The sequence below is a fragment of the Schistocerca gregaria genome, chromosome 4 (genome assembly GCF_023897955.1).
Source record: "Schistocerca gregaria isolate iqSchGreg1 chromosome 4, iqSchGreg1.2, whole genome shotgun sequence".
In the NCBI taxonomy this organism is placed as follows: Eukaryota; Metazoa; Arthropoda; class Insecta; order Orthoptera; family Acrididae; genus Schistocerca; species Schistocerca gregaria.
The window spans coordinates 753793281-753810794 of NC_064923.1; the positions used below are offsets into that span (position 1 = coordinate 753793281).

Genomic DNA, 17514 nt, shown 5'->3' on the forward strand with positions numbered 1-17514 from the left:
TCAAACAATGGAAACTCCAGGCAGGAATATCAACAATGTAGGAAAAGACAGATTGCTACTTACCATAAAGAAGAGATGTCACACTGCAAACAGGCACAATTAAAATACACTCACATACAGCTTTCGTCCACAGCTTTCATCATAAAAGGGACACACGTGCACAAGAGAAGCACACCGCACACACACAACCGCCACCTCCAGCATCTCGGCCCAAGATGAATTCTGGTCCAAGATGCTGCAGTTGGCAGTCATGTGTGTGAGGTGAGCTTGATTGTGTGCGTGCGTGAATGGTACATGTGTGTGTGTGTGTGTGTGTGTGTGTGTGTGTGTGTGTGTGTGTGTGTGTGTGTGTTTTACTGGTGACGGCTGTGGCCAAAAGCCGTAAGTGAGTGTCTTTTAATTATGCCTGTCTGCATCTTGACACGTCTTCTTTACGGTAAGGAGTAATCTGTCTTTTCCTACGTATCTCACATGGTTTGTCATGTTTTTATTACTCATTCAGTCAACCTGTGGCTTAGTGAGAAACAAATATACTAATGACACCATTAAAAGTCAATTACTACAACCCTCATCTTCAATAAAACTCGTTTTGTAAATGTTACATGTCTCAAAATATTTGTAGCTTGCTCTCAACGTATGTCTGTGTGTCTCCCTCCATACATTACTGTCTGAAAGTACCTTGACACTCTGCTTAAAAATGCTTAACGATGGTTAAATATAGATATCTGAGACGAGTAACAGTAATAAAGCTTTCTTATAGTATAATGGTAATTTTTCACGTAACTACAACAGAAATTAGTGCCGTATTTTCTTTGTACTTAAATTTTTCTCTTTTCCTCAAATTTCAAGAAAGGTGTCACTGAGGTTTGAAATGTAGCACTCATTTTGTTGCAATGAAGAAGCATAACTAGTGAAGGATTTATCCCCTGAGACTAACAGCAAAAGTCCTCATCTTCCTTCATGTAGCTCAAACCATATTTTGTCATGCTTTAAGTGCTTTATAATATGTCTAAGACTGATTCTTAGAATAAATTTTTTACTCTGCGGTGGAGTATGAGCAATTTTTAAACTTCTGCACATTCAAATGGTGTGCAGAACTGAGACTCTAACCTGAAACTTAAACGTTTACAAATTTCTCTAGGCACAATTTGGTTCCAGCCTCACAACTTCATTTCTGCCACTGCCTCTGTCCTGCTTTACACACCTCGCATAAGCTCTCTTGCCTATTTTCCTGGACTAGTACTTCAAGAAGAACAGATAAAGAGAAATAGCTCAGCCAAAGCCACAATGAATCCACCACTCTGCAGTAGAGGGTGCACACTTTTGAAACTTCATCAGACCAGGACTCAAACCATTGACCTCCCATTTTGCCAGCTATGCTCATACTAACTGAGCTCTCCAACTCACTTTCAGAAATTCAATTCTACCAGTTCTTCTACTCTACTTTCCAAACATCTCAATCTCAAAACCACGTACTGAAGTTACAATCCCAAAAGAAACTACCGTATTTACTCGAATCTAAGCCGCACTTTTTTAACGGTTTTTGTAATCCAAAAAACCGCCTGCGGCTTAGAATCGAGTGCAAAGCAAGCGGAAGTTCTGAAAAATGTTGGTAGGTGCCGCCACAAAACTTGTGCCGTCGAATACACGTAGCGCTATACAGGCATGCTTTGTAGGCACAAAGACAAATACTGGCGCCAAAACCTGTGCGTTAATATATAAAAAAAAGGTGGAACACGAGTTTTTTTTTCTCCGCCCCGAGTTTCGACCACTGCATTGTCATACTTTATCCAACGAAGTAAATACAAATTCCGTATTGTTCATCTTCGAATGTAGCAGAATTTCAATGTACTACGAAAATCCGACTGGCAAGACTGGGATGTTTGTCAATATGGCCAACTCTACGTTCTGAATTTTTTCCTACATGTGAGAAGAGATGGTTGCTAATAGGAACCTGATGAAATGTGAATCACATACAGTATTCTCTTCATCATAAGAATAATACGAATATAAAATTTTTGCCATGTATTCTTTCGTGTTTGGTGCTATCTCATTTAAATCCTGTCTGCTAATAAACTACGAAAGTAGAGTGAGACAACAGCAAACGCGGAAGAATATAATAAGAAAATAAATCGTGTCATGTTTATATTCGTATTATTCTTATGCCTAATAGTGACACAGTCAGAATGAAGCACGGCAATTGACTAGATTTTTAAATCTAAGATGAATCTAATTTATGTGCAGAATGTAATGTACTAAAGAGGCACTGCAAAGATTTTCAAGCGGAGAAAAATTTTCGCTAAACGCTCGTTCAGAACATCTTCTATCATACGCAGTTTATTATTTGGTTCTTGCCGATCATTATCAAAAAAAGCAGGTGTAGGTAGCAACAAATAGCACTCTCTTGCCATTGTTTCGCTAATGAGACGATTACTCTCTCTCTTCTTTTTTTTTAATTGTAAGCGGCGGTAGCCTGCACAAAAGCAAGCCATGCCGCGAGCGGCGACAGGCCGTAAACACGCACTATCAGAATGCGACAAACAATGCATGACACAGTACAGTAATGCATTTTCAGCTTAGAGTGACGTAATCACCTCTAACAAAGAAAACGGCACTTACCAGATTGAAGCAAAATCAGCAATCGATTCAAACCAGACGAAGTACGTGAAAAAGGAAGGGTGCCCGTATAAATACGGACGGAGCGCCTGACGCATAGCAATGGCTACCTGGTGAAGCTTAACTGCTAAGCTTACGACTCGAACCAAACTGCTGTAGCTGTATCGTCATTCATTCGACCTAAATTGTGTCTCATATTACAATGGACCAACTTTGTTTCGATTTGGAGGTGCTGCCTAAAACTCTTCTCTCTCCTTGAATTTCGAGTCTCAAATCTCAGGTGCGGCTTAGATTCGGGAAATTTTTTTCCTTTATTTCGAGCCTCATTTTTTAGGAGCGGCTTAGATTCGAGTAAATACTGTGTCACAGAGAAATAATTTTGCTGCAACTCAGGAGTTGTTTTACACTGCAGCAAAATGTGTGTTATTTTGAAACTTACTGACAGATTATAACTATCTACCAGATAGATACTTGAGCCCAGAATTTTTATTTTTCTTGACTGTGCTGTCCAGTCGCAGCTGGAGATTGGCCCGTGCCGTGCCAGTTCTGTCAGCAGCTCCTTCTACTTTCCAGACTTTATGATTATGTCTACATCCATACTTGGCAAGCCACTGTACCGCCCACAGTTGAGAAACAAACAAGCAACAGGAATGCACCCCCAACTTGGTGATATGCTCTTGAGAGAAAAGTGCGCACCATTCCAAAAACATTTTTGTGAATGTATTTACATGAACATTGTAAATCTGACTCACTCAAAGCGATTCAAATGACATAAATATATTAAATCATATCACCTCTTCCGTACACTGATATTTCCAGAATAATGTCAAGTTAAATTCTTCATTTATGTATACAGGATATCAGTAGCTGCTGCATCATCAGTTCATTAATGCCTGTACTGTGTGTGCAACTTTTGAACTGCATTTTTTTTGTCACAATATACATTTCATTTTATTCAGTTTAAAACATGGCCAATGAATTTTCTTGCTTTTAATGTGGATGTCATGTCTGGTTTTCACTAGAACTTTCATCATAAGAATTAAAACGAAAATGGGAAACCACAAATGGCAAACAGTGAAATGCAACACACTGACCTTGCCACTAAAAGAACACTTTTCATATGGGCAACAGCCCAAATGGTGGGGATTCACAGGAGGGAAGGAAGAGAGGAGAAGGACCACTTCCCTGCTGCCCGTCTTACCCCTCACAGGTATTCTTCTTGGATGCCTACTGTACTCTGCACGGAGGAGATACTATGCGCCAATATCAGTGATTTTCTGTCCTGTTGCATTTTTGTATCAAGTGAGGGAAAAATACTGTCTGACTCTGACAGGCCCTACTCTCTCTTACATTATTCTCACAATATCTATGTGGCAGCATAACAGTCACACAGTCTCCTTCAGATACAGATTCTCTAAATTTACCAATCGGGCTTTCACAAGCACAGTGTCTTCCTCCTTCAGAGGATTCCTAACTGAGTCGTCAAAGGACACACACATTTGTGTGTGAGCTATACTTACCTGCTATGATCCCATCAGTGTGGCTCTTAATTTGATTACTGCCTATTCTCATGCCTAACTGATGTGGGCTCAAAACACTGCATCAATACACTAGAACTGGTCACATTAGCAACTCACATGTGATTCCTTTTACAGCTGCATCCTACTTTCCCAAAACCCTAGTAACAAATCTTAGTCTTCCATGCACCTTCCCTAATACTGATTTTATGTAATCATTCAATTTTATACAGCATTGTAGTGTTACTCCTAAACAAATATATAATGTGACAGACTCAAGCTGTACGTCATTGATCTTCTAATTGTATACAATCACGATCTTTTTCTTTGTTGTAACCATTACATTACACTTACATTTAAAGATAGCTGCCATTCGTTACATTCTCCTGCAATCCTTCTGGAATAGCACTCCTTGAAAAATGAAAAGTGCTGGGAAATAGTAGATCCATAGCTAAGGAGCTGTTTCTGGCTATACTTTTTCATTCTGTAATAGAGGATGAAAAGGTCTGAAACTTCCTGACAGATCAAAACTTTCTGCCAAACTGGGACTCAAGCCTGGAGCCTTGCTATGCTCTTACCAAGCTATCCAGGCCTGACTCACAACTGACCTTCACAGTTTCAATTCTACCAGTATCACTCTCCTACTTTCCAGATTCAGCAACAATTTTTTTGTTGTTGCTCAAATAGATAAAAGCCTCACAGACAAAGGGACCTTATTTTTTTATATCAGTCTTCGTCTACACTATGGTATAAAGATAGGGCACTTACTGAGACATCAAGCGATCACAAAGTCATTGTTTAACATTATTAGCAAAAATCTCAAAAATTCCTGGACTGATTTCATTCAAATTTTTATATGCTCTCTAATAAATGTTTGGGCAGATGCAGGCTACATAGTTTTGGTCTGATTTATATGGTATATAAATATATGCACTGCCACCAGAAATCAAGCACTGAATATATGTATGTTATTGTTGTTGTTGTTGTTGTGGCATTCAGTCAGAAGACTGGTTTGATGCAGCTCTCTATGCTACTCTATCCTGTGCAAGCTTCTTCATCTCCCAGTACCTACTGCAACTTACATCCTTCTGAATCTGCTTAGTGTATTCATCTCGTGGTGTCCCTCTACAATTTGTATCCTCACATTTCCCCCCAATACTAAATTTGTGATTGCTTGATGTCTCTGTAAGTGTCCTATCAACTGATCCCTTCTTTTCACCAAGTTTTACCGCAAATTTCTTTTCTCCTAAATTCTATTCAGTACCTCATCATTAGTTATGTGACCAACCCATCCAATCTTCAATATTCATCTGTAGCACCACATTTCGAATGCTGCTATTCTATTTTTGTTTAAACTGTTTATCATTGATGTTTTACTTCCACATATGGCTACACTCCAGATTAACACCTTCAGAAAAGTCTTCCTAACACTTAAATCTATAATCAATGTTAACAGATTTCTCTTCTTCCAAAATGTTTTTCTTGTCATTGCCAGTCTATATTTTATATCCTCTCTACTTCAGCCATTATCAGTTATTTTGCTGGCCAAATAGCAAAACTCACTGACTACATTAAGTATCTCATTTCCTAATCTAATTCTCTTAGCATCCCCTGATTTAATTTGACTACATTCCATTATCCTTGTTTTTTTGTTGATGTTCATCTTATATCCTCCTTTCAAGACACTGTCCATTCTGTTCAACTGCTCTTCCAAGTCCTTTGCTGTCTCTGACAGTATTACAATGTCATAGGCAAATCTCAAAAAAAATTATTTCTGCTCCCTAAACTAAAATTCCTACTCAAAACTTTCCTATAGTCTTTTACTGCTTGTTGAATGTACAAATTGAATAACATCGAGGACAGCTTACAGCCCTGTCTCACTTCCTTCTCAACCACTGCCTCCCTTTCATACTCCTCAACTCATATAACTGCCATCAGCACTGTATATAATATATGAAGAGGAAACACTGCTAGCAAAAATCTCAAAAATTTATTGATACACACACACACACAAAACTTTAAAAAGAAATTGTACAGACAACCATGTTTTCCTCACAGTTGTTTTTAACACAAAACATCAAAGTTATGGCTTAATGACAATATGAAAAGGATAAATTGCAACTCACTATATACCAAAGATGTTGATCTGCAGACAGGCAGAACAAAAAACTACTATACACGTAAGTTTTCATCCAGAAAGTCTTCTTATGATACAGGCAACATACACAATACATTAATGCAAATGCAACTTACACACACATGACCACTGTCTCTGTCTTCTGAAGTCAGACTGTGAGTAACTGTGCATGATGACATAAACAATCTGGGTGGTGGGGTACAGAGGAGGATGGCACTGGAAGGGGGAGGGAGAGCAGGGTGTGCTTGGGGGATGGTAAAATGCTGTTTTTGGGAGCATACAGGAACGAGATACAATGGTCGTAGGGCAACTAGGTGCAGTCTATATCTACATCTACATTTACATCCATACTCCCCAAGCCACATGACGGTGTGTGGAGGAGGGTACTTTGAGTACCTCTATCAGTTCTCCCTTCTATTCCAGTTTATTTTGTCAGGAGGTTAGATGGAAGGCCAGAGCAGAAAATGAGAGAAGTAAAAAGACTGTGGGTGCCCTTATGGAAATAGAAGGCTGTGGAGTTGGTACGGGGAAGGGGATAGATGAGTGAATGACAATGACTAAAGGAGGTTAAGGACAATAGGGTTATGGGGATGTAGGATACATTGCAGAGAGAGTTCCCACCTTCGCAATTCTGAAAAGCTGGTGTTGTTAGGAAGGATCAAGATGGCACAGACTGTGAAGCAGTCACTAAAATGAAGGACAATGTGTTGGGCAGCATGCTCAGCAACTGGGTGGTCCATGTCTTTTTCAGTGACCATTCATGTAGACAGACAGCTTGTTGGCTGTCATGCTCATGTAAAATGCAGCACAGTGATTTCAGCTTAGCTTGCAGATCACATAACTGGTTCCCACAGATAGCCCTGCCTTTGATCAGAAAGGTGATGCTTCTGATCTGTCTGACAGTGGTATTCAACTGCCCATCAAATCCACACAAGCTCCTTGTTCATCTGTACACAGCCCCTGCTCCCGACACCTTACCTCATGCCTCATATCACAGTAACAGACTTAAGTGAAAGCCCTGTCCCATACATCCTCACACCACCACCTACTCCAGTCTGGTCACCAGCATCACCTATCCCATCAAGGGCAGGGTACCTGAAACCAGTTATGTGATCTACAAATTGCACTGCAATCACTGTGTTGCATTCTATGTGAGCATGACAACCAACAAACTGTCTGTCCGCATTAATGGGCACCAACAAACTGTGGCCAGAAAATAACTGGATCATCCAGTTGCTGAGTGTTCTGGCCAATAGATCATACTTTATTTCAATGACTTCTTCCAACCTGTGCCACCTGAATCCTTGCCACTAACACCAGCTTCTCGGAATTGTGCAGATGTGAGCTCTCCCTGCAATACATCCTACATTCCTGTAACCCCCATGGCCTCAACGCTCGTTAGTCACCGTCCTTCACCCACATTCCCATTCCTGCATCACGCAGCCTTCTATTCCACCAACATACCCATGCTTCTCTCCAACTGCACCTAGCTGCACTGTCCTCTCCCCACCTCATTCCTGGATTCTCCCACAAACAGTGCTCTACTGCCCCCCACCCATACCCTGCTCTCACTCCCCCTCTCCATCCCAAACACTACATACAGTTGCTCACATTATGGCCTCAGTAACCAGAGACAGTGGTTACATGTATGTGAGCTGCATTTGTGTGAATGTGTGTGTGTATGCTGTCTATTTTAGAAGAAAGCTTTCTGGCCAACAGCTTATTTGTTTATGTATAGTAGTCTTGTAATGCCTGTCCGCGACTCAGCATCTACGCTATAGCATGAGTGGTAATCTGTCCTTTCCATAATATTGTCATTATTCCATCCCCTATTTTCCATTGTTTAAAGTTATGGCTTATTGGCTTATGATTAGAATACTACTATGGAATCTGAATCATTCAAAACTTTGTAATCCTACCCATTCTCAGGTTAAAATTATGCAACATGCTGTCGTTGAAGCTACCAGCCGGCCGCGGTGGCTGTGAGGTTCTGGCGCTGCAGTCCGGAGCCACAGGGCTGCTACGGTCACAGGTTCGAATCCTGCCTCAGGCATGGGTGTGTGTGTGATGTCCTTAGGTTAGTTAGGTTTAACTAGTTCTAAGTTCTAGGGGACTTATGACCTAAGATGTTGAGTCCCATAGTGCTCAGAGCCATTTGAACCATTTGAAGCTACCATCCTGACATATTGGCAGCAGGACAGGTCGCTCATACCTTGTATATCAATGATCCCAACCAAATTACCCATTCATTTTAAGTGACTTCAATTCCCAATAATGATTTCATTGTCACTGGCAATAAATGATGTTCAAGGTGAGAGAGAGAGGGAGAGAGAGAGAGAGAGAGGAACTGAGATGGACTAGGAGGGAGGGGATAGGAAATGTACAAAGGGGAGATGGACAGAGAGGGGGGGAGGAGGATGTGGAGAGAGGATATGGACAGAAAGAGGTAGAGGAGGTGATGGACAGAGAGACAGGGGAGGATGAGGAGGTGAACAAAGATAAGGAGGAAGAGATGGACAGGCAGAGGGGAGGGTGTGGGGAGAAGAAGATTAGGACATATATCCATTTTCCACACATATTTAACAATTACATAACATTGCTGGGTTCAGAGGTAGAATACAAAGAGTATATACGTGGTTCAAGCTGTCAAACGTAGGCCGAAAATTATCTTACCCTATTTAGCCCATACAACATTGCAGAGTACTTGCACTCAAATCAAAGCAGCTGAAAATTAATTGCACATACAGTGTTTGCAGCATCAAAATATCTGTTGTGTGTGTGGAAGTGGATGTGCTCACATGCGCGTGTGACTGAGTGTGGGTGAGTGTGTTTATGTCTGAATTTTACATTGTTGAAGTGTCCAGTATCATCATGATATGATCTATGCACAAATAAAGTACTTACTTGCTTAACTTGAACTGTAAGCCCAACCTCTCATCCCTCTTTAATGTTTGGCCATTTAATTTCCTTATGCTCATATCTGGAAATTTCTGATTATTGACAAAAGCATAGTAAAATTTGAAATTTTCCTGGCAAAACAACTGGTCAAAAAGATTTCGCGTTTGCAGCTGGCTGCAAATCCGAAATCTTTTTGACCAGAAGCATAGTGGTTTACTCATGAGATTAGTTGGCTGTACTTCATCTAATTACCTTTTTTGTTTTCTCTGCAAACTGCGCAGTGGATTCCAGAACATGTGTCTCCTGGATGTCCACAATTTCCCTGTGGAAAAAAATAAAATGGAGGTGCTTCAAATAGAAAACTGGGAGTAATTTCATAGATTTTAGTTAGATACATGTTCTTGTGGCAAAATACCGGTATATTGTAATGAAGTTGAAAAAAGGTCATTTTACAGAATACTAACTTAATTGGTATTTCAATACTGCTGCATTTGACCATTTACAAATTAGATCACACAAAAGAGAAATATTTAGTTTAATAGCACAAGTATAGTCTGTCGGTAAACTTAAGAGCAGGTGAGGCCCCACTCTACCTACCCAGCTACATCACAAGGTGCTTCTACAGGCTGTTTCACAACGTAGTACCAGCCCTGCCATGGCACATGCTTTAAATTTGTGGTGACACCATGTACAAATACATCCTGGCTGTGTTTATTTTTAGACAAAAGCGTTAAGACCATAAGGAATACAAAAGGTGATAGCTTCTTCCGAAACACAACATTGTAGAGTAAATAATATTAAAATAACAATGGAAGTCATAATTCCACGACAAACATAGAACTTAATGCCTGTTCATGTGAATGTATATTCCTCTACTATTATTCGTAAAATGAACCCCATTGATACAATCAATCTGTAGAATTTAAGTCTTGTTCTTAATTTGTGGTTCAACTAACAGGTAGAAGTTTTCTTTCAAGGGCTGCATTGAAACTTAACAATTCTTGCCACACAAAAGAGTGTTTAAAAAGTAACCAGAAATTTATAATTTTGTGTGTTGTATTAGTCTGATTTGAACTACTTTTCTTGTCACAGCCTGTGTAAACACGTCTGAAAAGTATGTGTATAATGTTATGCATATTGGGTATTTACTCTGTTGTCAGCAGTCAAGAAGATTACATGTGTTTTGGTAGCACCAAAGATTATTTGTTTTGTATAAAAATAGATTAGAGAATCTGCATCAAATTTTTCTACAAGAATGGAATAAAGTGTATGATTTTTTTAGAAATGTTAAGTATTGCTTTTGGTGAGTCTGTTATGAGTAAACCAAGGGCATACAAGTGGTATAAACATTTCAAAGCAGGCCTTTAAGAACAACAATTTTACAAGCATGGATGAGATTAAAAATGCACAGTTAAGATATCTATAAACTATCCGGAGGAAACAGTTCCCAAAGTGTTTCGAGAATTGGAAAAAGCATCAGCATAAATGTATAGTATGTAATGGGGAATATTTTAAAGAGGATAACATTGCTGTAGATTAAGAAATAAAGTTCTTACCAAAAAATAAAAATTAATATGTGAATGCACCTCATATGTCAAGCTTTTTACTTAGAAGTTCAGAATTGGTGTACATTTTTCAAAGGAAATTACAGCAGTCTTTATAATAGCTATAGCACTCATGTTTAGAGCAATATATCTTAGAATCAGGTGAATAGTAACTGAGATAGAGATTTAGTGACAGAACACATTCAAAACCTGCTGTTCCATAAGCATAAAAGGTTTTACAGATTGTGAAACTGTCCATAATGATGGGTTTCCTCCCAAAATTACTTGTTTTTCTTCATGGCAATTTCAGTAAACCATGAGGCTTATTTTCGCATTCCTTCCTTATGCATCCAATTGTGTTGAGGTTGGCATTTGCATGAATTGCAGCCTTTTGATTGGGACTGGTGAAAATGAAATGAAATGATCATATGGCATTGTTGGCCGAGAGGCCCCGTTCAGGGGAGTTTGGCAGTCGTATTTCAAGTCATTTTCAGTTGACCCCACTTCAGAGACTTGCGAGTCAATGATAATGAAATTATGATGAAGGTCACATGACACCCAGTCCCCTGGCGGGAATTAAACCTGGGCTCCTTGCGTGGCAGGCGGTAACGCTACCGTTACACTACGGAGGCAGACCGTGGGACTGGTAATATTAACCAACAGTTCTTTTTGTGCTGCCTCTTTAACACATACTGTAATAACATTAGAGATGATCAAACACTCCTTACTCCGCAAATACAGTACCTCCTCTCCTTTGTAGTTTGCAAATTTTCTTGCATTACAGAAGAACTATCCATCACTTCCAGATACTCTAGCATATCAGTGAGTATACATAGTTAACTGACTGACACTGACAACTAAGATCCCACAAACAGAAATGACGTAAATCACTGCACATCGATCTACAATGCTAGACAGGTAACAGGCAACTGATTTTGGGTGCCCCTGTAGGCCAGTGGTAGTGTTCTTCCGGGAGAGGCCATTTTCCCCACCAAAAGCACTGCTCACTCTTGAGTTTACAGACAAGACACATTTGTGCCAAATAAGCTACATCTTTCTAAATAACAACTATCCTACAGTATAGAAAAAAATTGCCCTGAAGGAATTTTTTCTCCTTCATTTCAGATTTAAACATGCTACCTGTCAGGTGCATATTAACAAAGAGTAAGTGACCAAATATTTTGGTAGCAGCATTGTTCACTCTTTTCTAAGTTAAAGTGAATATTACTGAAGATTAATGTAGGCTATTTTCTCCCTTTTTAGTATCATAATTTTTGCTGTCATTATCCCTTATGAATTTTAATAGATTATTTACAGTTGACCAACCTTTCAACCTTCCAAATATATATGGTGATTTGCCAAGAATATTTCTATTACTGAGATTGGACTCCTTTGGTGTGCATTACATTCTCAGAAAAATTAGAAAATGATGTCTTCATTGAAAGAGTCTGTTAACTACTAACATCACACCAGTCACCTCCCTTATTAAAAAATTTCGAAATTGTGTCTTTTAATAATTCTGTAAAGGTGCTCAAGTTAGTGATCCACTATATATTTTTGACATTGTGGTCCTTACCACCAACTCCATTGCAATTTTATTTTGAAAAAGTTTTTTTGTAAAACAAAGATTCCAAGACCCACCAAGCGGGAAAGCGCCGGCAGACAGGCACATGAACAAAACACACAAACACACACACAGAACTACGAGCTCTCGCAACTGGCAGTTGCTTCGTCAGGAAAGAGGGAAGGAGAGGGAAAAATGAAAGGATGTGGGTTTTAAGGGAGAGGGTAAGGAGTCATTCCAATCCCGGGAGCGGAAAGACTTCCCTTACGGGAAAAAAAGGACAGGTGTACACTCGCACACACACACATATCCATCCGCACATACACAGACACAAGCAGACATTTCCCGCTTGGTGGGTCTTGGAATCTTTGTTTTTAGTGTATTTTTCCCGTGGGGAAGTTTCTTTCTATATATATATTAGATTTGGAAGTGGATTAGAGTACCAGGTCATGAAATTTTATAGTAGTTACTTTTTCAACATATTACCTTGATTTTTTTATACTGAACTCCCTGACCATAAGTCTTAACTACAGGGTGTGCAACTTTGCTTCTGCCGTTTTTTCCCCAACATTTGAGGCTTTAATGAAACAAACTGGTTACACATGTATCATTCAAAGTATTTTACATTGCTGGCCACTACATTCTCCCATCTTCCTGGCAGTGTACAAATCCCATGTCAAAAAAATTTTTCATCTTTTGAAGCGATCCACAAATCGATCCAATTTGTGACATCTTCATGAGATTGGAAGTGTTGGTCAGTCAGGCCATGTGCCATTGATCTAAACAGGTGATAGTCAGAGGGAGCAATGTATGGAGAATAGGGTGGGACTTCCCATTTTAAGGTTTCAAAGTCCGTTTTGACCTCTTTTGCAATGTGGGGTTAAACGTTTTCGTGTTGCAAAATCACTTTATCGTGCCTCTCGCTGTATTGGGGTCATTTGTCTTTTAATGCTCTGCTGAAATGCACTAATTGCATTCAATAACAAGCACCTGTGATTGTTTCACATGGTTTTAACACCTCAGTACACAGTGCCGAGCTGGTCCCACCAAATGCAGAGCATGATCTTGGAGCCGTGAATATTCGGTTTGGCCATTGACATGGAAGCATGGCCCCGATATCCCCATGATTTTTTGTGTTTATGGTTATCTTAATGAACCCATTTTTCATCCCCGGTCACAATGCGATGCAAAAATCCCTTCCATTTTTGCCTCTGAAGCAACTGTTGACAGACACACAAACGCCATTCAACATCTCTTGGTTTCAGCTCACGTGGGACCCAAGTTCCTTCTTTCTGAATCATGCCTCTAGCCTTGAGACATTTGAAAATGGCTTGCTATGTCACTCCCACTAATCATGCCAATTCTTCTTGAGCTTTACGTGAGTCTTCACTCAGCAATGTCTCCACTTCTGCATCTTTGAAAACATTCTCTCTTCCACCACTATGCCAGTCTACGACATTAAAATCACCATTCTTGAAGCATTGAAACCACTCACGACATGTTCTTTCACTAATAGCGTCCTTACCATATGTACTTGAGAGCATTCGATTAGACTCAGCTGCTGTTTTCTTCATATTGAAACAAAACAGTAACATCTCCTGCAAATGACGAGAATTAGGCTCATAAACTGACTTTATGATGCAGAGACAAGTCGACTAATGTTTGAATGAGGCTATGTTGACCAAGGTTCAAGCTAACTGCCTGATGTCTGCGATCTGTTTCTTTCGACCGCTACTTACCGCTGTCGCCATCTATCAACAAATGGTGGAAGCTAAGTTGACACCTTTTACATATAAGAAACAACAGCTTCTACTTTTGAATTAGCATTTATAACTGTTAGACTTAATTCACTTATCCCAACTATTAATGTCAGAAATAAAGTGTATAGTTATTGAGATTTTAATAACTTTTCTTAATAACATGGAATAAATTTTGTAGTTCACACCTAAAGCAGAATCTTTACTTGTTCTTGTTAATACTAAATTTCCCTTTTCCATTTGTAAGAAATTTTAATCCCATTAGTGATCCATGGTTTTTCACTTAGTTTTCATCTACATCTACATTTATACTCGGCAAGCCAACCAAAGGTGTATGGCGGAGGGCACTTTACGTACCACTGTCATTACTTCCCTTTTCTGTTCCAGTCGTGTATGGTTCGTGAGAAGAACGACTGTCTGAAAGCCTCCGTGCGCACTTGAATCTCTCTAATTTTACATTTGTGATCTCCTCGGGAGGTATAAGTAGGGGGAAGCAATATATTCGATACCTCATCCAGAAACGCACCCTCTCGGAACCTGGTGAGCAAGCTACACCACAATGCAGAGCGCTTCTCTTGCAGAGTCTGCCACTTGAGCTTGCATCTCCGTAGCGCTATCACGGTTACCAAATAACCCTGTGACGAAATGCACCGCTCTTCTTTGGATCTTCTCTATCTCCTCCGTCAACCCAATCTGGTACGGATCCCACACTGATGAGCAATACTCAAGTATAGGTTGAACGAGTGTTTTGTAAGCCACCTCCTTTGTTGATGGACTACATTTTCTTAGGACTCTCCCAATGAATCTCAACCTGCTACCCACCTTACCAACAATTAATTTTATATGATCACTCCACTTCAAATCGTTCCGCACGCATATTCCCAGATATTTTACAGAAGTAACTGCTACCAGTGTTTGTTCCGCTATCATATAATCATACAATAAAGGATCCTTCTTTCTATGTATTCACAATACATTACATATGTCTTAGGTTAAGGGTCAGTTGCCACTCCCTGCACCAAGTACCTATCCGCTGCAGATCTTCCTGCATTTCGCTACAATTTTCTAATGCTGCAACTTCACTGTATACTACAGCATCATCCGCCAAAAGCCGCCTGTAACTTCCGACACTATCTACTAGGTCATTTATATATATTGTGAAAAGCAATGGTCCCATAACACTCCCCTGTGGCATGCCAGAGGTTACTTTAACGTCTGTAGATGTCTCTTCATTGATAACAACATGCTGTGCTCTGTTTGCTAAAAACTCTTCAATCCAGCCACACAGCTGGTCTGATATTCCGTAGGCTCTTACTTTGTTTATCAGGCAACAGTGCGGAACTGTATTGAACGCCTTCGGGAAGTCAAGGAAAATAGCATCTACCTGGGAGCCTGTATCTAATATTTTCTGAGTCTCATGAACAAATAAAGTGAGTTGGGTCTCACACGATCGATGTTTCTGGAATCCATGTTGATTCCTACAGAGTAGATTCTGGGTTTCCAAAAACAACATGATACTTGAGCAAAAAACACATTCTAAAATTCTACAACAGATCGACATCAGAGATATAGGTCTATAGTTTTGCGCATCTGCTCAATGACCCTTCTTGAAGACTGGGACTACCTGTGCTCTTTTCCAATCATTTGGAACCTTCCGTTCCTCTAGAGACTTGCGGTACACGGCTGTTAGAAGGGGGCAAGTTCTTTCGCGTACTCTGTGTAGAATAGAATTGGTTTTCCGTCAGGTCCAGTGGACTTTCCTCTGTTTAGTGATTCCAGTTGCTTTTCTGTTCTTACTAATTAATTTATGGGGAAAATATACATATCATGCAATACATTAAATTTCACTTTGGATTTTTTTTCCTATAAATTTCTCCCAGTTCACTTTGTCCAAGTTACTTTCTGCCCTCTAGTCATAAACTGTTCCATAGTGCCATAGTGGTGCATCAGAACTGTATGGCCATAAGTTGTTTATTCTAATCACCTGTACATCTTGATCTTAGAGTCAGTTGATTACTGGAACCATGTTTATTTGCTCACTTTGATCTTAGTCAGTGCAGATATTACCAAGCAGTTTCTAATATCCAAAACTTAGGTAAATTAATTACTGAAATCAAACTTATGATCCAAATAATGTTTACACATTATTTTTCTTCTCAGGATCCTTTACAAAATCTATTTTGAAATTACCATATACCATTATTCACTTGTTCTTGTTTGAATCTCAGGGATGGGATCCACCACTGTGGACACATGACTGAAAGGAGTATGTTAGTGAAGGTCTATGCCAGCTGTCTGACAACTCTACACACACATTTTCCATCAAGATCCCATCCCTGTGATTCAAACCGTCCTGCAGTCCCTCCCTAAATCCACAGCCCCCTCACAAGGACTAATATGTCATTCCAGAGAACTTCTCACCCCACTCAAACCACACCCCTCCCTCTTCTTATTAAGTTCCTGGCCATTATATAGTTGCTGGCTTCAAAGCACCCACTGAAAATACGTCTGCCTTAGTTGATCAGCACCTGCAACTCATAGTACAAAGACTTCCCTCCTATATCAAACATACCAACCATTTCCCAGATTGTCTCTAATCTGTGCCAATCCCACTCCCACCAAACACCTTACACCGTTGATGCCACCTCCCTCTAATGCCAACATCCCCCAAGTACAGGGTCTGTCTGCTGCAGAACATTTCCTCAGTCAGTGCCCTCTGATTCCAAACATATGATGTTCTTCCTACACACTGTAATCAACTTTATGCTGACCAACAACTACTTCAACTTTGAGGGGCAGAGATACAAACAGATCAGGGGTACAGCCATGGGAACCAAGATGTCTCTTCCCTATTCCAACTTCTTCATGGGTCACTTGGACAGGGCTCTCCTGGGATTCAGAAGCCCCTGGTTTGGTTTAGCTGCATAGATGACATTGTTACCATATGGACTCATGGTCAGGCTGACCTGTTAAAACTCCTGCAATCTCTGAATACCTCTTCCCAATTAAATTTCACTTGGTCATATTCCAAATCCCATGCCAGTTTCCTTCATGTTGATCTCATACTCACCAAAGGCCAGATACACACTTCTGTCCACGTTAAAACTGCTATCAAACAAAAGTATTTGCATTTTGACAGTTGCAATCCTTACCATGTCAAATGTTCCCTCCCATATAATCTTGGCATTTGAGACAAATGTATTTGTTCAGATGCAGACTCTTCTCATCTCAACTTTCACTGGAGGTAATTACCCTACCACCCTAGTTCAAAGGTAGATTTCCCAGGTTATCACATCCAATACTGGTAGTGCTGCTTCAAAAAATAACTCTGGGGAACACCACTGGTCACTCTGTATTATCCTGGTCTGGAATGTATTAATCAGCTAATCTGACAAGGCCATGACTTCCTAAATCATGCCTGAACTGAGATCCATTCTGTCTGAGATTTTACCCACCACACTCAGAAGAACTTTTTGTTGCC

General features: G+C 39.9%; 1 protein-coding gene across 11 annotated transcripts in view; it reads right to left on the reverse strand.

Annotated features, from left to right (window-relative positions):
- LOC126365782 (titin) overlaps window positions 1-17514 on the reverse strand; it is a 523502-nt gene that overhangs the window by 188360 nt on the left and 317628 nt on the right. For all 11 annotated transcript variants that reach the window (XM_050008347.1, XM_050008355.1, XM_050008352.1 and 8 more), the window contains one exon: window positions 9421-9490. In XM_050008347.1, the coding sequence (XP_049864304.1) occupies window positions 9421-9490 (70 nt within the window). The remainder of the gene's footprint in view (window positions 1-9420; window positions 9491-17514) is intronic.